The sequence below is a fragment of the Megascapheus bottae genome, chromosome 23 (genome assembly GCF_031878675.1).
Source record: "Megascapheus bottae isolate mThoBot1 chromosome 23, mThoBot2.hap1, whole genome shotgun sequence".
NCBI classification, from domain to species: domain Eukaryota; kingdom Metazoa; phylum Chordata; class Mammalia; order Rodentia; family Geomyidae; genus Megascapheus; species Megascapheus bottae.
This window is the reverse complement of record NC_143531.1, coordinates 31,219,928-31,244,115: the sequence shown is the minus strand read 5'-3', so window position 1 is coordinate 31,244,115 and position 24,188 is coordinate 31,219,928. Positions and strand designations below refer to the sequence as shown.

At 42.3% G+C, this 24,188-nt stretch overlaps 2 protein-coding genes and 1 long non-coding RNA gene across 9 annotated transcripts in view; 1 reads left to right on the top strand and 2 right to left on the bottom strand.

Annotated features, from left to right (window-relative positions):
• Positions 1 to 6,681, bottom strand: part of Mfsd8 (major facilitator superfamily domain containing 8) — a 35,502-nt gene extending 28,821 nt beyond the window's left edge. For all 5 annotated transcript variants that reach the window (XM_090356961.1, XM_090356963.1, XM_090356965.1 and 2 more), the window contains exon 1: positions 6,641 to 6,681. The gene's annotated coding sequence lies outside the window, so the exon portion shown is untranslated. The remainder of the gene's footprint in view (positions 1 to 6,640) is intronic.
• Abhd18 (abhydrolase domain containing 18) overlaps positions 1 to 19,661 on the top strand; it is a 25,607-nt gene extending 5,946 nt beyond the window's left edge. The window contains exons 6-12 of one of the 3 annotated variants that reach the window (XM_090356969.1): positions 1,308 to 1,335; positions 3,717 to 3,855; positions 8,639 to 8,728; positions 9,767 to 9,865; positions 12,076 to 12,454; positions 14,161 to 14,323; positions 16,795 to 19,661. In XM_090356969.1, coding sequence (XP_090213095.1) covers positions 1,308 to 1,335; positions 3,717 to 3,855; positions 8,639 to 8,728; positions 9,767 to 9,865; positions 12,076 to 12,454; positions 14,161 to 14,323; positions 16,795 to 16,846 — 950 coding nt within the window. In that variant the 3' untranslated portion in view covers positions 16,847 to 19,661. The other 2 variants (XM_090356968.1, XM_090356967.1) reach the window with 2 other exon arrangements.
• On the bottom strand, positions 6,690 to 24,188 carry LOC150047522 (uncharacterized). The gene is made up of 5 exons (XR_016539452.1): positions 24,103 to 24,188; positions 23,353 to 23,501; positions 21,123 to 21,257; positions 10,706 to 10,784; positions 6,690 to 6,820 (listed from the first exon to the last, which is right to left on the bottom strand). It is a non-coding gene; the product is annotated as an uncharacterized LOC150047522 (long non-coding RNA).

Sequence of the window (24,188 nt, the reverse complement as noted above, 5' to 3'; positions counted from 1 at the left end):
GTTATTTTATGTGTCTTTAAAATTCAGTGGAAGGAGTTTGACATGGTAGCTCACTCCTATAATCTCATCTTCTCCAGAGTCTGAAGCATGAGGATTATATGTTTGAGGCCAGCTTAGGTAGCACAGTGACACCTTATCTTAGGGAAAACAAACCTGAAGATTATGCATTCATTGTATGATAAATTTCAGCCTGGCACTATGGCTCATGCCTCTAATCCTAGCTACTCAGCAGGCTGAGATCTGAGGATCTCCATTCAAAGCCAGTTCAGAAAGGAAAGTCCAAGAGACTTATCTCCAATTAACCACCAGAAAACCAAAAGTGGCACTGTGGCTCAGAGGGTAGAGCAGTAGCCTTGAGCTGGAGAGCTCAGGGACAATGTCCTGCCCTATGGTTGACCAAAACAAAGATAAATTTCATTTTTCTTCTTCAGAGGCTTGTGGATTTTAATGTTAGTAAACCTTTTTTTTGGGGGGGGGTGGCGGTCATGGGGCTTGAACTCTGGGGCATTGTCCCAGAGCTCTTTAGCTCAAGGTTACCACCCTATCCCTTGAGCCTCAGCACCACTTGCAGTTTTTCTAATGGTTACTTGAAGATAAGAGTCTCACATTCTTTAGTGCCTGAGCTGGCTTTGAACTGCGATTCTCAGATCTCAGCCCCCTGAGTAGCTAGGATTACAGGCCTGAGCCACTACGCCTGGCAAGAAACTCATGTTTTAAATGCATTGCAGTAAAGGTGGAGGTTTAGAAGAGTACTTAACTAATTTTCAAGATGATGTCAGACTATGCACAGAAGAACAGAAACTGATGCACAGGTATAAAGAAACATTGAACATTGCTGGCAATAAAAGAAACAGATTTAGGAATATGGCTCAGTGACAGAGTGCTTGCCTAGCATGCATGAAAACCCAGGTTCCATTCCTCAGTACCACATGCATAGAAAAAGCTGGAAGTGGTACTGTGGCTGAAGTGTCAGAGCACTAGGCCTTGAGAAAGCCAGAGGACAGTGCTCAAGCCCTGAGTTCAAGCCACAGGACTGGGGGGAAGTACAATACTGGAGAGGCATCTGAACTGAGTCAATACTACTAATATCTGAAAATTGGTCAGGTCTTTACTAAAAATAGCATTTTTACTGCCTGTCTTGGGAACTTAAAGATGCCTTACATCAAGGCTATTTAGGTAGATAGAAAGTTTTTTTTTTTTTCAAATATTTAATTGTGTTCACATGTAACAGTTTTGCTTATGTCAATGTTTTGTGACAGAAGTACATTTAATTATTTTAAAACTTTCTCTTTGACCCACAATATTAAATGGCTGCAGAAAACCCAAGGACCAAGTGTAAGTGCATATTATTACCTTTTTTTCAGTCTTTGATCTTTTTTTTTTTTTTTTGCCAGTCCTGGGGTTTAAACTCAGTTTCTGGGCACTGTCCTTGGACACTTTTTGCTCAAGGCTAGTGCTCTGCCACTTGAGCTACAATGCCATTTCCAGCTTTTTCTGAGTATGTGGTACTAAGGAATCTAACCTAAGGACTTCGTGCATGCTATATGAGCACTCTACCACTAGGCTACGCCCCCAGGCCCACATTATTTTCAGCGTATATCAAATTTTCATCAATATTAAAAAATTTGGTAGCCTTTAGCCAACTATACTGAGCTTTAATATCCTCGTATTATGGGAGTAGGGAGTGTGAAAGTGTAGCAAGGAGTATTGACTTTTCTTCTTCATTCTTTCCTTATTTTTGATAGTTGTGGGGTTTGTCTGGGCCTGGATTCTGTCTCTGAGCACGTGACCTGTAATTATAGCTGCTTGGAAAGTTGAGATCTGAGGATCTCCTTTCCGAAAAAGTCCAAGAGACTCTTATCTCCAATCACCAGAAAACCAGAAGTGGCCCTGTGGCTTGGGTAGGGCAGTAGCCTGGGGCTGAAGAGCTCCGGGACTACATCCAGGCCAAGGGTAAGGGTGGTAGCCTTGAGCTGTAGAGCTCAGGACCAAGTGTTTGGTGTTTGGCCTAGCAGAGTGCTTGCTTGCTCCAGCATGCATAAATCCCTGGGTTTGATTACTTGGTTACCACATACACAGAAAAGGCTAGAAGTGGTGCTGTGGCTCCAGTGGTAGAGCCCGGTCCCTGAGCATAAAACAAAAGGACTGGACAGTGACAGCTTAAACATACAAATGCTAGCTACCCAGCAGGCTGAGATCAAGGCAGGATAGTCTGTGAAACTCTTTATCTCAAAAGCTGGAAGTAGAGCTGTGGCTCAAGTGTTAGAACATTAGCCCTGAACACAAGTTCAGGGACAGCATCCAGGCCTAATGTTTGAGCCCGAGGAGAGGCACAAAGTAAATATCAATAAAATGATTTTTTGTGAGATTTGGTGAGAGTTCAACTAGTAGTTATATCATTATGGCTTTAAACAAGTTAAATTTTGAAAAAATAAATTCTAATTTGATATTTTAGTAGTAAAACATTATTATTATTATTGCCAGTCCTGGGCCTTGAACTCAGGGCCTGAGCACTGTCCTTGGGCTTTCTCAAGGCCAGTGCACTACCACTTGAACAATAGCACCATTTCTGGCTTTTTTCTATGTGTGTGGTACCAAGGAATCAAACCCGGGTCTAGGTAAGCACTCTACCACTAGGCTAAACTCCCAGCCTGTAAAATAATATTTTTATATCTTCGATAAGGATGTTTCTGAGATATAAAAGGTACTTTATAAGGAAATATACTTCCTGTTAAAGTCAGTTTCTAAAATAGTAAATTCCAATTAAATTGACCTTTATTTAAATTAAATGTATTTTTAGGAATTGGTACTGTGGCTCAAGGAGTGGGGCAGTATAGACTTGAGCTGAAGAGCTCAGGGACGGTGCCAGGCCCAGAGTTCAAACCCCCGGACCAACAAAAAAAAAGAAAAAAAATTAAATGTATTTTTAGAACTGGACATAGTAGCACATACATAACAACTTGTTCTTGGTGCCTGAAATAAAAGGATTTTGAGTTCAAGACAAAGTTACGCTTTGGTCTATTGTAACAATTTCTCTATAAGGTTAAAGCAAATGTAAATGTTTTGTATTTTATCAGCAGACAATTTCAGTTAAGTAGTTATTCATTCTTTTTAAAAATGCAAGCAATGGGGGCCAGGAGTTTGGCCTAGTGGTAGAGTGCTTGCCTAGCATGCACGAAGACCCGGGATCAATTCCTTGGTACCACATGCAGAGAAAAAAGCTGGAAGTGGTGCTGAGGCTCAAGTGGTAGAGCTCTAACCTTGAGAAAGTCCATGGACAGTGCTCAGGCCCTGAACTAAAGCCCAAAACTGGGGAAAAAAAAGGGGGGGGGGGCCAGGAATATAATCTAGTGGTAGAGTGCTTGCGTAGCATGTGTGAAACCTGGGTTTGATTCCTTGGTGTACCATATACACAGAAAAAACTGGAAATGGTACTGTGGCCTAAGTGGTAGAGTGCTAGCCTTGAGAAGGCCCAAGGACAGTGCCCAAGCCGTGAGTTCAAGCCCCAGGACTAGCAAAAAAAAAAAAAGTGATTAATATGTAAAATGTTAGATACACTCTAATTCCACTAATTTATTTCATTGGTTTTCCAAGCTTTCTGGTCCTTTAAAAGAAATGTAGCTGCCAGTTGTAAATCTCCTTGTATTGAAATGTAATCTACAGGTGTCGAAATGTAAATGGATGAAATCATTATCTATTTTGTTTTCTGAGGTTAGGAGGTCCAGCTTAAAAAATGTGTCCGACCTTTTTGTGATGGGAGGAGCTCTTGTTTTAGAATCTGCAGCTCTCTTGCACTGGCTAGAGAGGGAAGGCTATGGCCCTTTAGGGATGACTGGAATATCCATGGGAGGACACGTAAGTCTTCTTGTTCCAACTTACATTTCCTTATCTGTCTAAGATCTAGGGAGAAATTGACTTTAGTTATGTTTGATTTTTTTAATAGGAAACAATTCAATAATGAAGTAATGATACTTTTGTATACTTTATATAGCATTTATTGCATAACTTGCTAAGAACATTATTAACTGTGTGTATGTTCTGATTCATTATATAGCACATATTAGTCACTTGGTATATAAAATTAAATAATTTTTTATTGATTATTTGAATTATAAAATTAAGTTTAAAAAACACCATTCAAAAGCTGGGCATGGTGGCTCACTCCTGTAATACTAAGATTCAGGGATTAGGGTTCAAAGCCAGCCCCTCGGCACATAAGTCCCTGAGACTCTTATCTCTAACAGCATTGAGCTGAAGAGCTCAGGGACAACACCCAGGCCCAGAGTTCAAACCCTAACACTGACCCCCCCACAAAAAAAAAAAATCACTCAGAGCCATATATCATGGCTTATGCCTTTATGCCTAGCACTTGGGGGTATAAGACACAAGGTTCTAGAATTCAAAACCAAGAAAGAAACAAAGAGTCTACTTTTCCTAGGCACTGGTGGCTCAGGTCTATAATCCTAGCTAGCTACTCAGGAGGCTGAGATCTGGGGATTGGTATTGGAAGCCAGAACTGGCAGGAAAATCTGAGACTCTATCTCCAATAAACTTCTAAAAACCTGGAAGTAGAAATGTGGCTCAAGTGGTAGGGTACTATACTCTTAGGGACAGCACCCAGGTCCTGAGTTCAAGCACTGGGACAAGAAAACAAACTTGTTTTTCTCCCCTTACCCCTGGCCCTAGAGCCCCATTTCACATGTGGCTAGTAATAACATGTCTAGTAAATTATGTACCAAGGAATCAAACCCAGAGTTTCGTGCATGCTAGGCAGGCACCACTAGGCTAAATTCCTGGCCCTGTGTTTTAGTCTTCTTTGTGTGTCATTATCACAGTTTGCACTCAGGGCCTGAGTGCTATCCTTTACCTTTTTCCTTTCAAAGACAAGTTCTACTACTAGAGCCACACCTCCAGTTCCAGCCTATTTTTTTTAATATATATAATTGTAGGCATACTTGGAGGCAAGGCTCAGTCAATATAGCATCAGTCAGTAAGCAACAATGTTGGATATCCAGTTCAAATCATGATTTTAGACAAACAAAAGGAACGAAAAGGGGCCCAGAATTTGGCCTAGCATGTACAAAGACCTGGGTTCAATTCCTTGGGAACACACATACATAGAAAAGCTGGAAGTGGTGCTGTGGCTCAAGTGGTAGAGCTCTAGCCCTGAGAAAGCTCAGGCCCTGAGTTCAAGGCCCAGGACCAGCAGAAGAAAAAGAAAATTCAAGGGCAGCCTGGACTACAGACTGAGACAGAGATCCTATCTCAGTAGCAAAGAGCAAACAATAAAAAAACTATTGGAAAAATTGAAATTGAGGGTAGAAAGGATTTATTTCCTACCCACAAGTGTTTCCATTGCTATAACCTCCAAGTTATAGCAGATATAAGATGAGTTTTGTTGTTCCTCACTTTGTTATGTTAGCTGCATTGAATAAATTGTCTATTCTTTTAGCAATCTTTATTTCCCCATTGTATACAGAATAATATAATCTTTTTGTGATTCTAATCAGTCCTATCAGTCCTATTCACATTTACCACAATTGATGCAGGGACTGGTAAGTCCTATTTTAGGCTACCATGAGTAAAGTAATTGGAAGGACTTGGAAAAGTATGCCTACAATGAACAGTACTCGGAAAGCAGAGTCAAGAAGATCATGACTTTGTGGTCAACCTAGACTATGATGTGAAATGCTGTGATGCGGGGTGTGGAGTGTGGAGGGAAGGAAAAAGTTTATTTTCTCATCCCAGTGCTCAAACTCAAGACCTGGGTGTTGCCATTAAGCAGCATTTTGCTCAAGTCTAGTGTCCTACCAGTTAAACCACATTTCTACTTCCAGCTTTTTGCAAGTTTATCTCACTGATTTTCCTGTCTGGACTGGCTTCAAACTGTGATCCTCAGATCTCACCTTTCTGAGTAGCTAGGATTATAGACGTGAGCCACTGATGCCTAGCAAAAAATTGTCGGGGTCCTTCATCCCCAGTCCCTCTTGAGGAGGAATGGGAAAAACACACCCCAACCAATCCAAGCCGCAAGAGGAGAGGGCCCACTGTCCTCCCGCACTCAGCCTTGCTTCTCCGGAGCATGAACATATATTGAGTGCGGGAGCCTATCAGCACAACAGGTGGGCAGGATAAAGAGGTCCACTTGTCTACCCCTACTACAGGTCTCAGCAGAAAGTTATTAGAATGGCGTTACTCGGCCCCCTACATCTCTCCCGTTTTTATCTTAAGACAAAACTTTGGTTATATGGGGCTACCACCATATTAGATCGGCTATGCCTGTCTTAGGTGTCTCCAAGCTCATTAGTCTTCTTACCCGTCATGGGATCACCAAGTCCTTTATACTTGGTTCCTGTCTTAGGTTGATAGGCTAACAGCTGGGACTTGCCCATCTTTGACTACCAGCCGTCCATTTAAGCAAATCAGACTTGAGGGGATGCACCTATTTCCATGGGAGCAAACGCCTGTTGCATTAACATTCACTTTCTGCATTGACTTTGTAGACAGGCAATAGACATATCACAATTATAGTGCATAAAAACAAATCCAAACTGATCAATCCCCAAATAGTGTCAAGATAACCAATAACCCAAAGTTAGAATATTGTAACAATTGTGCACATAACAACTCCAGTCCTCACCTGCTGATTAATGGCTTCTGAGATCTACAATGCAGTATTCAAATCATTTTCTGTAGAAACTGCAGTGGCAAGGGCAATACTCGCAGCAGTAACAGCAGTAACATATCAGTCTCTTCTACTGATAAGTGGGAGAGCATTACTAGTGCCTTACAAGCACTAGTATATACTGAGTGGCTCTGACTACAACAGAGAAAATAGGGAAACATTCCAACATTAAGAAAACATTCACACAAGCCATAGGGAATAGCAGGACAACGGAAGAATTAGAGGAGTCTTCCAGTCCCCCCCCCTTTTGTTTTCCCTTCATTTTAAGGGGGTTATGGGCGAAGATCCATTTTCTGTAACTTCTTCAAGCTGACTCAGGGGCGTTGTCTCTATATTTTGTCAGGGACTTTAAAAAGCTTTAGCCTGTTTTCAACTGTTCTGAACCCGAGCACAGGCTTTCTAAATCACTACCACTTAATTCTCTTTCTCAAGTCTGCGCTTTTCACCTGTTCTTAAACTGTTTACTCCCGTATACTTAGATTTACCTTTCACACACACATTCGCGGTCGTTCCAGTCTGAACCCATTTGGTTCTATTCTAAAATCTCTTTGAAAAATAGAAAATAGGCCTCGCCCTCCGCGAGGTAATTTTTTTTTGACATTTCATTAGAAAATAGGCCTCGCCCTACTGCTCTGGCCAGAGACTCCTGCAGGCCCCTCCCTTCCTGGGACATTGTCTCGCCCTCCTCGAGGTTCCTCCCGAAGTGATCCGTGCTTCCAAGGTGATCTGGGAATGATTAAAATCCCTTTCACACACACATTCACACACATTCGCTGGTTTTTTAGTCTTTGAGGAGTTTTGTCTTTGTCTTCTTCCCTTTTTCCTCTTTCCTTGTGAGCAATTTCAGCCTGCATTTTCCCTTCAGGTTTCCCTGGCCTTTCAGTCCCTTTTTCCTTTCAGGTTTCTCTGGTTTTTCAGTCTTTCCTCCATGTATCTCTCACTTGACTCAACTCACAGTCGTGCCCCTTTTCGTGCCTCTTTTGTGCCCCACATTGGGCACCAATATGTCGGGGTCCTTCATCCCCAGTCCCTCTTGAGGAGGGATGGGAAAAACACACCCCAACCAGTCCAAGCCGCAAGAGGAGAGGGCCCACTGTCTTCCCGCACTCAGCCTTGCTTCTTCGGAGCACGAACAGAAACGCCATGCAGCTTCCATCAAGGCAGGAATCACTCTCTAACACTCCCCTCCTTATATTGGGTGCGGGAGCCTATCAGCACAACAGGTGGACAGGATAAAGAGGTCCACTTGTCTACCCCTACTACAGGTCTCAGCAGAAAGTTATTAGAATGGCGTTACTCAGCCCCAACAAAAAACAGTCTCAAATTCCTATTTCTTGCATTGGAATTAGGAAATATTTCTTCCTCCATTTCTCTTTGCTTTAAACTCTGCTATACTAGAATAAATTTTTACCAATGCCTTCAAAAATTTTCTGCCTAGGGGTAGAGTACAAAGCCCCGGGTTCAATTCCTCAGTACCACATACATAGAAAAAAGCTGGAAGTGGTACTGAGGCTCAAGTGTGTAGAGCTCTATCTAGCCTTGAGGAAAGTGCAAGGATCATGCTCAGGGCCTGAGCCCAGGACTGGCAAAAACAACAACAACAAAAAAACAAAATAAAACAACCTGGGTTCAATTCCTCAGTAGTACATTATAGAGCAAAGGCTGGAAGTGGTGCTGTGGTAGAGCGCTAGCCTTGATGAAGCTCAAAGACAGTGCCTAGGCCCTGAGTTCAAGACTCAGGACTAGCTAAAAAGAAAAAAATCTTCCATAATTTGTTACTGTCAAAGGAGAAATTATGTAACTGTTGAATTTGTGTTTCATATGGTCAGATTTCATGTTTATGTCTTCTCTCACCAATTACTATAGATAGAAAGTTCTTTTGAGTATTAATATTTAAATGTTTTTTATTTGAATAAATAGGAACTTTACAAGAAGCTCTCTGTTATATTACAGATGGCCTCGTTAGCAGTATCCAACTGGCCTAAGCCTATGCCATTGGTTCCTTGTCTGTCTTGGTCCACAGCCTCTGGGGTCTTCACTACGGTAATTTAGTTGCAATTAAAATGTAAATAGCAATATATATGTAATTAGACATAATTGTCTTGAGAGTTCCCCAAAATTACCCCTACATTTGATGATTCACTTAGAAGGAATAGTAAAACTCATCATATATTTGTAGTTAAGATTATATCAAAAGTTTAGGACAGAGCCTATAGTCGTAGCTCCTCAGGAGGCTTAGATCTGAGGATCAAGGTTCAAAGCCAGCCCAAGCACAAAACGGACCTGAGGCTCTTATCTCCAATTAACCTTTAGAAAGGGAAGTAGCCTGGAGCTGAAGCGCTCAGGGACAGTGCCCAGGCCCTGGAGTAGGGCAGTAGCCTAGAGCTGAAAAGCTCAGGGACAGTGCCCAAGCCTAGTTTGAGCCCCATGACCCACCAAAAAAAAAAGTATAGGACAGAAAATCAAGAAAAGGAAAACATACTTGAAGCCAAACCTTGTTCAAGAAAGTAGAGAAAGTGGCACTGTGGCTCAAAGCGGTAGATAACTAGCCTTGAACTCAAGGACAGCACCCAAGCCCAGAGTTCAAGCTCCGTAACTGATCAAAAAAGGAAAGGGAAGCTGTAGTTTAAATGGTAGAGTAGTATCTTTGAGCAAAACTGCTCAGGGACAGCTCCAAGGCTCTGAGTTCAAGCCCAGCATGCGCATGTGCATGCACAAACGTGCACATACTAAAAATAAAACCCAGCAGAAGCTTCTTTCTAGTGGAATCTGTTTTTGCTTAATTCTTCCAGCAGTTGGTTATGAAAAATGGTATGTTCATTGTGTGAGCCTAACATAGCAAGATTTTTGGAAGTATAGTAGCACAGGCATAATGACTCACTTTTATCATTCAAGGAAAATTATATGTTAAAATAAGAACTGTTTATAAGTCAAGTTCCTAGACTTAGAAACAGGGGAAATTTTATATACGAGCCTTTCTGAGAATAGGCAGGATCAGTCTATGATTAACTTATTTGATAATTTTTAAAGGGGGAGGTAAAAAATGGTATAATTTGATCCTCATTTAGTTTCTTATTTTAGGGTGTATTAAGTAAATCAATTAATTGGAGGGAGCTGGAAAAGCAGTATTATACTCAGACAGTTTATGAAGAAATAATTCATATGCTTGAATACTGTGGAGTAAGTATTTTAATTTCCATATAACATTAGGAATACTTGATTTTCTGAATTCGTTTTTGTATTCTATGGTATTTTTTTTTTTAATTGATCATGAGGCTTGAACTTGGCTGGGTATTGTCTCTGAGCTCTTCAGCTCCAGGCTACCAACCTACCCTTGGGCCTGGGCATTGTCCCTGAGCTTTTCAGCTTAAGGCTACCACCAAACTCTTGAACCAAGTCCACTTCCCATTTTCTGGAGATTAATTGGAGATAGAGTCTCAGGTCCTTTTGTGCCAGGGCTGTCTTAAAACCTTGATCCTCAGATCTCAGCTTCCTGAGTAGCTAGGATTACAGGCATGAGCCACCGGGCCTGCCTCTTCTATGGTAACTTTTTTTGAAACACTATTTTAGCTAGAAATGGTAGAGCATACTTGTGTTCTAGCACTTAGGAGGCAGAGAGGTAGGAGGTGTGGATTTGAGGCCAACCTCAGCTATATAGAAAGACCCTTTATTAAAGAACAAAAGGACCCTGGGTGCAGGTGGCTCACACTTGTAATCCTAGCTACTCAGAAGGCTGAGATCTGAGGATTAAGGTTCAAAGCCAGCCCAGGCAATACAAAGCCAACTAAAGCCTAGAGACTCCAATTAATCTCCAATTAATCACTAGAAAACGAGAAGTTGGGCTGTGATAGAGTGCTTGCCTTGCATGTGTGAAACCCTGGGTTCAAATCCCCAGTACCACATAAACAGAAAAAAGTGGTGCTGTAGTTCAAGTGGTAGAGTATTAGCCTTGAGCAAAAGCAGCTCAGGGACAGTGCCTAGGTCACAGGAGGTGGTGGAAAAAAAGACATAGAAGTATACCTTGGCAGCAGACATCTGTAATCCCTGAACGATGGATAGGATTGCAAGTTTGAGGCTAGCCTTGGCTACTGGCAAGACTCTGTTTTTAAAAAAAAAAAAAAAAAGAAAAGAAAGGAAGTCCTTTTTATTTGTTTCGTTCTTTTTGTATGTCATTTTAAAATAAATCTTATATAGAAAACATGTAACTCAAATGTATGGCTTATTACATTCATTAAAATGCAAACACACTGTAATTGTTGATTAGGTCAAGAATAAAACTTGGCCACCAATCTGGAAGCACCTATCTAAATGCATAGAATTTTCTCATCTTCCCAAACTTTGAACAGAAGCTTCCATTCCTCCTTTGTTTCAGCCCCTGGCATCCAACCATTGTTTACTTTTCATCTTCATTAATTTGAGGGTGGTGAAGGCCTTATACAAGTGGGACTATATGATATTGCCCTTTTGTGTCTGGCTCATTCACATGGGATATTGTGTTCCAGATTCATTTTATACCATGTGTCTTAAAGCCTAGTGGTGGCTCACGCCTATAAGCCTAGCTACTCAGGAGGCTAAGATCTGAGGATCAAAGTTCAAAGCCAGTCCAGGCACAAAAGGACCTGAGACTCTTATCTCCAATTAACCTCTAGAAAGCAGGAAGTGGGGCTTGGCCCAAGGGTAGAGAGGTAGTCTTGAGCTGAGGAGCTCAGGGACAACGCAGTGCCCAGGCTGAGTTCAAGCCCCATGACCCACAAAAAAAGTGGGAGGGGGAGGGATTTAATACCAGTTACTGTGGTGCATGCCTATCATTCCAGCTTCCTAGCAGGCAGAAATTGGGAAGATTGAAGTTTGAGGCCAACCCAGGCAAAAGCTTGAGCCAGCAGCTGAAAAGGAAGCTAAAGCAAAAAGCTTCACAGCGTGGTTCAAATAACACAGCAGTTGCCTAGCAGACACAAGACCTTTTGTTCAAACCCTAATACCACCACCAAATTAAAAGAGTGAAATAGATTAAAATCTTTTATTTAAAAATTTCAGCTAAGTGCCAGTGGCTCAAACCTGTAATCCTAGCTATTGAGAAGGCCAAAACCTTTAGGATTGCAGTGCAAAGCCCATTTATCTCCAATTAACCACCAAAAAGCTGGAAGTAGAGCTGTGACTCAAGTGGCAAAGGACCAGTGGTGGGACAGGCAAGGGACAGCACCCAGGCCATAAGTTCAGGCCTCAATAATGGTACAAAATAAATAGAACTTTCAGTACTTATTAAGACGACATTCCATTTTATGTGTATAAAAATCACACTGCATCCCTTGATGTTTACTTTTGTTTTGTTTTAGAAAAGAAAGTAAAACCTTTTAGTCTATATTAATTAATGCTTTATTTTTTTTATCCAGACAGATTCTTTCAAAATGGGACAAGAGTTTGTGCAATACTTCCCTAACAGTACAAGCAAGCTAACTAACCTTAATCTGGTTTCTAGGACTTTAAATGTAAATATGACAAACCAAACCATGCCTCCAAAACATGTTGAATGTCATAATGCTAGTAAAACTTCCACTAGTGTTACATCAGAAGGACTCTTGATGCAAGATACCTCTAAGACGGAGTGCTTGAGTCAAACACTTTCAACCAACAAAAGTTGCTATACAAGTTACAACCCTCGGTCAAACTACCTGCTCAGTAAAGAACAAAGAAGAAACAATCTTCAGAAAGAATCTTTAATATTTATGAAAGGAGTCATGGATGAATGTACTCATGTAGCCAATTTCTCAGGTAATAGTTCCACATGAAATTGGTAGTATTCACTGGTGTTTATGTGTTAAGCACATTTAAGAATGCTTTACAAGGTAATTTCATATTTCCAGAGATACAGGTCTTTTGTTGTTATATTTAGGATGTATTTTCCAAAACAAATGGGTCATTTTAAGCATACCATTGTATATATGAAAATTAAGAAAATTTTGTATATTCAAAACCATATTGGAGGGCTGGGCATTTGGCCTAGTGGTAGAGTGCTTGCCTAGCATGCACGAAGACCTGGGTTCAATTCCTCAGTACCGCATACAAAGAAAACGGTGGAAGTGGTGCTGAGGCTCAAGTGGTAGAGTGCTAGCCTTGAAAAAGCCCAAGGACAGTGCTCAGGCCCTGAGTTCAAGCCCCAGGACTGGCAAAAAAACAAACAAACCAGAGCCAGGCGCTGGTTGGTGCATGCGTTAACCACCAAAAAATACCAGAAGTGGTAGGGCATTAGCATTGAGTATTGGAAATGGATCTCCAGCACTAATAATAAAAATGCACTGAATATGTCTAGAATATTAATTTCATTTTGTTGGGTGATTATAATAATCACCAGTACTGGAGCTTGAATTCTAGGGCCTTAACACTTTTGCTCACCTTTTTCTCTCATAGTTGGTGCTATACCATTTGTGAGGCACCTTATGCTTTGGCTTTGTGGCTAATAGGAGATAAAAGTATTGAGGGTTTGTCCAGACTGGCTTTTATCCTTCCCTTGTTCATTAGATCTCAGCCTTCTGAATAGCTAGGAAGGATTATAGATAGAAGTCACCAATACCTAGCTTTATAGTTAATCTCACATCTGTAATCCTACCTACTCTGGAGGCTAAGATATGAGATCACAGTTTGAAGCCAGCCCAGGCAAGAGAGTCCATTAGACTTTAACCACCAGAAAACCAAAAGTAGTGCTTTGGCTCCAAGTGATAGAGTGCTGCCTTGAGTGAAAAAGCTCAGGGATGGCGCCCTATCTTTCTCTCTCTCTCTCTCTCTCTCTCTCTCTCTCTCTCTCTCTCTCTCTCTCTCTCTCTCTCACACACACACACACACACACACACACACACACACACACACACACACACGCAAGCGTGCGTGCACGCACAAAGTTGCTGAGCCAGGGGTCAGTTGCTCAAGCCTGTAATTTTACCAATCCAGACCAGGGAAAGGAAGTCCATGAAACTCTTACCTCCAGTTAACTACCAAAGGCTAGAAATGGATTTGTGGCTCAAGTGGTAGAATGCTAGCACTCAGCCAAAAAGCTCAGGGACAGAGCCCAGGCCCTGAGTTCAAACTCCAGGACCAGCTCCAAAAGAAAAAGGTTTTTTTAGTTTGACAGATGTTTTACTTACTATGTTGTGGGGTTTTTTTTTTGTCATTGGTCACAGGGCTTGAACTCTGGGCCTGGGACCTGTCCCTGAGCTCTTCAGCTCAAGGCTACCACTCTATGCTTGTAGCCACAGCCCCACTTCACATTTTCTAGTGATTTAATTGAAGGTAAGAGTCTCAAGGACTTTAGTAATGTCCTGGCTGGCTTCAAACAATTACTCAGATCTGAGCCTCCTGAGTAGCTAGGATTATAGGTGTGAGCTGCCTTGCCCAGCTATAGGGTTTTTCTGTTGTTGTTGTTGTTTTGCTAAAATCACAAAGTAATTTTAGAGCTTTTTAACGTGTCTAAATTCTGTACTTAGTTCCAGTTGATCCAAGCCTCATTATAGTGGTTCAAGCCAAAGAAGATGCCTATATTCCACGAACAGGAGTTCGAAGTCTACAAGAAATCTGGCCTGGTTGTGAAATTCGGTATCTAGAAGGGGGTCATATTAGTGCATATCTTTTTAAACAAGGACTTTTCAGGTAAATTGAAATAGCTATTTATTTGTTTGGGGGCTATTTTTCAATTCAACATACATAAAACTAGTGTTTTTATTGTATGCTTTAGTCCTGTTTCCTTTTTTCCTCTCATCTCATATTGAGGTATTTTTCTCTTTAACTATCTTACCCCATTATTTTTCTACCGGAATACTAAGGGTGGCAGATAACTTAATATCCTTTATCAAGTTTTTATTATCTCTTTAACTATAGCCAGGTATGGTAGGGTATGGGAAGGATTGTTATGGTTTGTAAGATCTGTCAAGAGTTTATTCCATCTACATGAATAATTCTCAGAATGACTTTGGCATTTGCAAAAATAACCTAGCAATGCTTTATAACAAGCAAGTGAATATTGAATCCTAAATAAAGTACAGTAGTGATTTTAATATTAATGACTTTGAACTTACCAAATCTCTTTTTTTTTGTGGATCATGCGGATTCAACTCAGCCTGGGCGCTGTCCTTGTGCTCTTCAGCTCAAGACTACCCCCCCCCCAAAATCTCTTATAGTTATGGTATCCCATGTAATTTTCACTTCCACCCAAATTTGAACATTAAACATACTACCATTGGGCCAGGTGCTGATGGCTCATGCCTATAATCCTAGCTTCTAAGGAGGCTGAGATGTGAGTATCTAAAAGCCAAGAAAGTTTCTGAGGCTTAGCTCCAATTAACCACCAGAAAACTAGAAGTGGTGATGTGGCTCTAAGTGGTAGAATGCTGACCTTGAGCAGAAAGAGCTTAGGGTCAGTGCCCACGCTATGAGTTCAAGCCCCCACAACCAAGGCAGAGAAAAGTACCATTGGGCTGAATGCTGGTGGTACAGGGCTGAGAATCTCAGTTCAAAGCCAGCCCAGGCAGAAAAGTCCATAAGACTTATCTTCAGTTAACCACCAGACAGACAAGTGCATCCATGGCTCAAATGGTATAGTGCTAGCGTTGAACAAAAAAGCTATAATCTCAGCATTGGAGAGGCTGAGGGGGCCGGGTGGAAAAGTTCCAGTCAAACTTGGACTACATGTCAACATGCTATCTTAGAAAATAAATAACTGGAAAAAGTAGATGGAAAGTACCTGGGTTCACTTCAGCAGCAAATACTAAAATTAAAATACAGCAGACTAGCTGGGCACCGGTGGGTCATACCTGTACTCAAGAGCTGAGATCTGAGGATCACAGTCTGAGGCCAGCTGGGGGAAAAAAGTCCCCATGAGACTCTTAGCTCCAGTTAACCACACAAAAACCACAAGTGAAGTGGTGGCTCAAAGAGATAGAATGCTAGCTTTGAGCAAATGAGCTCAGGGACAGTACTCTGGCCCTGCTCCATTAAAAGAAAGGAGGAAGGGAGGGGCATGTGAAAAGAATAATGCCACTTAAGAGTGGTAGCATTTTGACTTCTCCTTTCCCATATTTTTTTTATTTTCTGACTATTCTCTATTGAAGGTGCTTGCTTATTTATTTTGGCCAGTCCTGGGGCTTGAACTCAGGGCTGGGCACTGTATGCCACTTGAGCCACAGCGTCACTTCTGGCTTTTTCCGTGTATGTGATTCTGGAGACTCGAACCCAGGGCTTCGTGCATGCTAAGCAAGCACTCTACCACTAGGCCATGCTCCCAGCCCTGAAAGTCCTTATTATTGTTTTTGTTGTTGTTGTGGGATTGAACTCTGGGCTCAGCTCAGGGCTACCACCCTACCCCTTAAGCCACAGCACCACTTCAGGTTTTCTGGTGGTTAAACGGAGATAAGACTCTCTTCTTGGACTTTAGTGCCTGGGCTGGCTTTGAACCCAGATCCTCAGATCTCAGCCTACTGAGTAGCTAGGATTATAGGTGTGAGTCACTGCGCCCAACTTCCAAGACTTTGGTTGCCAGGAACATACTCTTGAAAAACAAAGAGTCTCTGTTATAACCTGTCAAATAAATCTCAGACTCTCAAAAGTTATGTAATTGATTTTCAGCAGTGATAAAAATATTATAAGTACAGGCCGGGAGTTCGGCCTAGTGGTAGAGTGCTTGCCTAGCATGCATGAGACCCGGGTTCGATTCCTCGGCACCACATACATAGAAAAAAGCCAGAAATGGTGCTGAGGCTCAAGTGGGAGAGCGCTAACCTTCAGAAAATCCAAGGACAGTGCTCAGGCCCTGAGCTCAAGCCCACAACTGACAAAAAAAAAAAATAAAAAAAAAATATATATTATAAGTATACACATATATATTTATAAATAAAGACACAAAAAAGTGCTTCATAAAAATATGCTGTTGGATCCATCGTCATTTGGAAATTCCAGTAGTGTGGTGAAATTACCTGAACCCAAACACTACTCAGGTAGTTGCCTTTTTTATAGCTGCTTAAAGAGGAGCACAGATTGTAAACCATAGATAACTTGAGAAATACTGTAAAAGTATTGTCAGCTCCACTATGTTTGCTAATTGTTTGGATTTTGTTTTTTCGTTTTAGACAAGCCATCTATGATGCATTTGAACGCTTCCTCCATAAGTATGCTAACTAATTGAATCATTGTGTTGTAAGGCAGTGCAGCCATCAAGGTTTCTTACAAAAGGAGTTTTTCATCATGTGATGATGATACGAACACACAGACAGTACTATAACTAGTATGGCATTCAGTATTACAAAAGTCTATTATAAACTTTAAATATATTTCAGTAATTTAAAACTATTTCAGTTACATAATATTAAAATATTTTGTTATTGTGAGAATCCCATGTATTCAGTCTTTTCTCTGGTTACTTCTTGTGAAAACTTAAAATTTTTAATTATGAATAATTTATTAAAAATGAATTTATTCATAGACTCCACAATGATTTTTGAAGGACTTGCATATTATATCACAGACTAATATATCAGTCTGTACTGTGTACACTTATGTGATATTTTGTGACTCACTTGATTTGAGAACTATGTTTCTTTTCTGGGTATATGGCAAGTTTATAATGTAGTTTTATCCTTTAGCTTTTTTTCTTTTTTTTTTTAATAGAAATTTTATGGTATGAAGTCTAAAAAATTCCTGAGCTTTTGTAGATAATTCCTTTCAATAATAAAAATGAATGCTGAAAATTCAGATAACATTAATTAGAATGGATTACAATTCACTTATCACAGACTGGGTTAGAGGGAAACTAACCTACCTTCAGCATAGCTGCCTGAAACCAGCACTGTGAGAGGTGGGCTAGCGGGGGGAGAAGGAAGCCAAACATTTCTTCTAATTAAAAGTTTTAAGTTTTGGGGCTGGGCGTTTGGCCTAGTGGTAGAGTGTTTGCCTAGCATGCATGGAGACCCTGGCTCGATTCCTCATATATGACATACATAGAAAAAGCCAGAAGTGGTGCTGTGGCTCAAGTGGTAGAGCTCTACCCTTGAGAAATCTCAAGGACAGTACCCAGGCCCTGAGTTTAAGCCCCAGGACTGGCAAAAAAAAAAAAAGAAAAAAAAAGAAAAAAAAAAAGGTTTCAAGTTTTGAAATAAGATCTTTTTATTAATTGATGAATTCTGTTTAAATTTCTTATATATTTATTTCCTCTTCTAAATTTCTAAACATCTCATTTCAGCTCAAATACTTAACAGCTTTAGCTTGTTAATATGAGTTTAACTATAAAGGAAATTGATTTCTCCCATATAAACTTTAGACTTTTTGTTTTATATGTAAACTGCTCTTAAATGTGATATTATATGGCTAAATTTGGTGCTTTATATTAAACATCTTTAACTGAAAGCAGCTAAAATGCTAACAAAAGGTATTTTGGAGTATTATGTGGTTTGGAGTAATTAAGTGTATTTGAATTTTGTTTGAAATCTGTGTTTATGAATGATTTAAAACTAGTCTAGTTAAGGATATGTGATTATGTGCCTTTTCAGCCTTTCTAAATATATATATATTTTTTTTGGTCTGTCATGGGATCTGAACTCTAGGCCTGGGTATTCTCCCTGAGGTCTTCAGCTCAAGGCTACCACCCTACCCCACAGCACCACTTCTGGTTTTCTGGTGGTTAAGAGTTTCAAGGACTTTAGTGCCTGGTGGCTGGCTTTTTACAGTGATCCTCAGATCTCATCCTCCTGAGTAGCTAGGATTACAGGCCAGGATTATTGGGAGCTGCTGTACTCAATTAATACTTCGTCATTCTTAGACTTGCATTATAACTATCAGAAACTAACAGAAACTTATTGATGGCAGAAAAATTAATAGCTTCTTTACAACCATTTTTATACAACTAAGTACAACTATTAGAATTATACTCCGGGGGGGGGGCATGCACGCACACCCACACATGCGTGTCCTCGGGTGCAGGTGCCCCCCTGCAGGTCCTGGGTGTATCTTAGTTCCCCCCAACACCCACACATACAACACACTAAATGTTGGTGCTCTACCACTTGAGCCACAGTTCTCCTTCTGGCTTTCTTGGTAAGTTAATTAGTGATGAGGCTCTTATAGACTCACCTGCCTAGAAGTCATAGGGAGATTAGAGAGTCTCAGGGACTTTCCTGTCTGGGTTGGCTTTGACTCTTGAATCCTCAGATCCCAGCCTCCTGAATAGCCAGGATTACAGGAATTGGTCCCTGATGCTTAGCTAAATTTCATCTTTTAACCAGATGTTTTAGAATATATTGACGCTATCTAAATTGATGAATTCAAAAAACAGCATACCTTGTCTCAGAGCCTTTTTAATCCATTCCCTGTATACTAGTAGTTTAGTCAGTCTTAAATACACACATAAGTGCCATCTACCATTTTCCTTCCATTTTAAAGATTAGGTACAGAAAATGCTAAAATTCATTTAGACAAGAATTATGAACTGGTAGGCCACACCAACAAGTTACCACTTGAACCACATCTACAGCCAGCTTTTTACTTATTAATTAGAGATGAAGTCTTAATGGACTTTTTTCTGCCTGACCTAGGTTTGAACTATAATCCTCTAGGTCTCAACCTTTTGAGGCATAAGCCGCAGGTGCCACCCAGAATTTTATTTGGGACAGATGCTTCCATTTGAAAATTGTTTAGTATGAGTATGCCATTCTCAGGTTTGACACTGTGTCTCTAGTCTGTATTTCCTACTCGACCCTGAAGACATTCAAGTTTGAGAGCTTTCATAGAGGTCACTGATTAGGAAGTTTCTGAATTTTGTAGTTTGTTGATGCTGTAGTTTCTATTAAACTTTTGAAATACGCACTTTTTGGATTGTGTCTTATGGAAATGTATCTTTTTTAAGGTGGTGCTTTTACAAAGATTGTTGAATTATCCATGTGTATTTGAAAAATTTCCAAATATTTTACTTAATAAAGGTCTTTTAAAAGTTTGTTTTCTTAAAGCAGCATTACTCACATATGAAGAATAAATGTCACATTGACTAATACACAAACACTAAGCATGTGTTTCTCCTTACCTATTTTAATTTCCATCTTTTAATATTATAAATGTGCTAATACAGAGATTACATGTCAAGCAAACATGTACATTTGTTTTTCAACAGTGTCACCCTCTCCTTTGCTACCTACATAGAAAGTCAGAAATAAGTAAAGGAAGCTTTACTAGAATGGTATTCATAACTCTAGTGCCTCTTTTCCCTGAAATGGACCTGTGAAAAACAAGCAATCTGACAAACTTAGTTATCTCAATGCTGATTCAGTCTTGGATATTAAATTTATCAGATACATTTTTACCAGAAAAAAAAAAAAAACAGCATATGGACTGGAATCACTTGGGTTGGGAATGGGATCCTGTGAAGAGGCTGTGGTAGAAGCTGGGTTTGGCAGTGTGAAGACTATGGCAAGCAATTACATGGATATATTTTGTCCATTGTGCAGTAGGACAGCCTGATTGGAGGAATGTTCTTAGATCCTAGAAAACATTAGTTTTTTTTGTGTGTGTGAAGGATTGTAAAAATCAAACATTTGAACCAAAACTAGCAGAAATTCAGTACTGAGAGATTAATATGCACTTGTAGGAGATGAAAATATAAACAATCATAAAAGCAATTTGTGGGGGCCGGGAGTTTGGCCTAGTGGTAGAGTGCTTGCCTAGCATGCACGAAAACGTGGGTTCGATTCCTCGGTACCACGTACATAGAAAAAAGCTGGAAGTGGTGCTGAGGCTCAAGTCATAGAGCTATAGCCTTGAGAAAGCCCAAGGACAGTGCTCAGGCCCTGAGCTCAAGCCCAGGACTGGCAAAAAAAAAAATAATAATTTGTTTATAAACCCATATATGACTGGAGTCAAACATTTTGCTTCTATGTTGTACCTGCATAAGTCCACAAAAAATAAGTTGCTGCTCAGCCGGGTGCAGTGGCTCACGTAATCCTGGAATCCTAGCTACTCGGGAGGCTGAGATCTGAGGATTGAGGTTCGGAGCCAGGCCAGGCACTAAAGTAGGAGAAATTCATCTCCAATTAACCAGAAATGGCCCTGTGGCTCAAGGGGTAGGGCAGTAGCCTTGAGCTGAATCAGAGTTCAGGGATAAGGCTCAGGTCCAGAGTTCAAGTCCCATAACTCAGAGACACAGGAGGAGGATATTGAGGATATGAAGGGACAAAAAGAAAAGTTGTTTCCAAAGACAGATATGCGAGAGCAGGAATTTTTAGAACATATTCAAGAGTAGAACAACAGCCAATTCCTTCCACAAAAACTAGTATGGCATTGAAGACTTCAAATATGTGCTACAAAGTCCTTAAGTCTACAGTTACCATCTGGCTTTATTCATCTGGCTGGGGTCCTTCTGCTGTACCAGACAAGAATCACAGATAGGCAAAAAATTCTTCCCATTTTCTCCTACCTGTGATGTCTTTTGAGATGGGGCAGATTACAGCGAGCAGCAGAAAGTTGTGCCTTCTGGTGCAACAATTCTTGAACACACGTTGTCTCCTGGAATCCCTAGCCTTCAGGTCTTAAGATGTCAGGCACTCGAACACTTGATAGTGATGACAGCAATTGTTAAAGCTCTCTTTCAGCAAGGAAGACCTGCAGTCTCTCTCTCTTTTCTGGCTCCCCTATCAATTTTACTCTTAACAGTTGCTACCCCTGCCCACCTGTTAACACAACTGCTTCCCATTCCTATTGCTTTTTACTACTGCTATCTGCAGTATTGCTACTGCCACTAGGGTTGCTTTGGTCACTGAAAATGCTGACTCCATTACTGCTTCTGCTTTTGCTGATGCCATGTCTTGTCTTTGGATTGGCTGCAGATAGCAGCTTTGATGCAGTTTCCACAACACTGGCTCTGATCAGCCACTGATGACAATTGCTCCAGTGCTACTGTGGGTGGACAGCTACTGTGCAACCTCCACCATGCTACCGGCTGTGTCTTTTTTTTTTTTTTTTTTGGTGGGTCATGGGGCTTGAACTGCGCTTGGGTGCTGTCCTTGAGCTCTTCAACTCAAGGCTACAATCTTACCCCTGAGCCTGGGTGCTGTCCTTGAGCTCTTCAGCTCAAGGGCTACCACCCTACCCTTGAGCCAAGCCTCACTCCTGTTTTCTGGAGGTTAATTGGAGATTAGAGTCTCAGGTCCTTTTGTGCTCAGGTTGGCTTGGAACCTTGATCCTCAGATCTCAGCCTCCTGATTAGCTAGGATTACAGGCGTGAGCCAACCCACTCTGACTCTGTATCTCTTTTCTTCCTGTTATCAATTCTACAAAAGTAGATAAGAAAAGACCATTTGCAAAGAAACCTACATTGGGTCTAATACTGTAACACCTAGGGACAGCCTAAGAGGGTATCTCCAGACTTTAAGAAATGAGCTAATTTGGCTCATGCCTGTAATCCTAGCTATTCAGCAGGCTGAGATCTGAGGGTTGGTAGGAAAAATCGTATCTCTAACCCCCAAAAGCCAGAAGTGGAACAGGGGTTCAAGTGGTAGAGTACTAGCCTTGAGCAAAAATGCTAAGGGTCAGTGCCCTAGGATTGGCACCAGGAAAAAAAAAAGCCAAACAGCTAACATGTACATAACAGAAAGGGGCATATTAAGAATGCCCATGCCAGTGAAGGCAGTGGCTTCATGAAATTGAAGGACTGTCTTTATATCTTCCTGCTGGGCCACCAGGGTAAGTACTTCCCTGTGGCCTGGGTGGAAATAACTGCAGTCATCTAGAGCTTATTCATCTAGTATAAGCTGTTTGCTGGAGAGTGCCTTTATAAAGCAGAATTGTGCTCTAGTATCAAACTATGACTGCCAAACAACTTTTTTTTTTTTTTGCTTGTCCTGGGGCTTGAACTCAGAGCCTGTGAGCTGTCTCTGAGCCAGTGCCACCCGTTACTTTTTCTGAGTAGTCTATTAGCATTCATGCACTTCTTTGCGTCCAGGCTGCCTTCAAGCTGCGACCCTCAGATCTCAGCCTCCTGAGTAGCTAGGATTACAGGTATGCGCCACCATGTCCAGCCTGTTTCTCATTTTGTTTAAAGGAAAAATAAACCAGCTTATTTAAAAGACAAACTGTAAAATGAGAGGACCGGGAGTTTGGCTTAGTGGTAGAGTGCTTGCCTAGCATGCAGGAAGACCTGGTTTCGATTCCTTGGTATCACATACATAGTGGTGATGCAGCTCAAGTGGCAGAGTCCTAGCCTTGAGGAAAAAGCCCGAGGACAGGGCTCAGGCCCTGAGTTCAAGCCCAAAGACTGGCAAAACAAAAGAAAACTGTAAAAGGATTATGTACAATAAAGGATTATATTAACAGTGCTTTAACCACAGCATTTCAGTGGGCTCAAACATGGGGTCGGGGAGGGGGGCTATCTGTGGCTTTGCGGGCATTTCCTGGGAAAGTCTCCTAGTCCTCCTTTGCCCAGTACTTTTGCTCCCCTATCATGGCTTCTCACCAAAAAGACAACACAGTCATCCTAACTCTTAGGAATCAAACGTGAGGAAGCCATTTCCACCTCACCTTCTTCCCACGGACTCAGTCTTTAAACCACATGTATTTGGGTGGCAAATCAGAACTCATGTGCTGAGTCATGGCGACTAAGAATTCGTGGACGGGCTTTTGCACGCCCTGCCAAGCTTTAAACCACTTACCGGCAAGTTTTGAAAGTCAAGAGGGCTCAGCGGAGGAGCCCTGGCCGGCAAGGCTCCCCAGTAACAGAACCGTGGAGATGGCATCTCTCCAGGGGCGCCGGGGGGCAGGTGCGATCCCCATTTAATAGCATCCACTTTCAGGAAGTTGTCTGGGGTCAGAGATACAGGAACCGTGAAATGGCGAACACCGAAGTGGAACTGGGTGGGCGCGGAGACAAAGCTCTCCCGGAAGAAAACGGTTCCACCGACACGAACCCGCGGGCACAGGCGCTCGCGAGCCCAGCCTCTGACTCGCAGCTGGGCGCTGAGCGGGAGGCCGAGCCAGGCCCCGTCCTCGGGGCGGCATCCGCGACGGGCAGGGGGCCGGCATGGGGGGGCCGGCGGGGAGGGGCGGGATGGGGGGGCCGGCGGGGAGGGGGCGGGATGAGGGGGCGGGGTGGGGGGGCCGGCGGAGAGGGGGCGGGGTGGGGGGCCGGCGGAGAGGGGGCGGGATGAGGGGGCGGGGTGGGGGGGCCGGCGGGGAGGGGGCGGGATGAGGGGGCGGGGTGGGGGGGCCGGCGGAGAGGGGGCGGGGTGGGGGGCCGGCGGAGAGGGGGCGGGATGAGGGGGCGGGGTGGGGGGGCCGGCGGGGAGGGGGCGGGATGAGGGGGCCGGCATGGGGGGGCCGGCGGGGACGGGGCGGGGCGGGGGGGGCCGGCGGGGACGGGGCGGGGCGGGGGGGGCCGGCGGGGACGGGGCGGGCAGGCTCACCGTTCGCTCCTCTCCGGCGCTCAGGGCCTTTCGGTCCGAGGGTGCCCAGCGACGCGGGCGGGGGAGGCCACCTCTAGACGCACGGG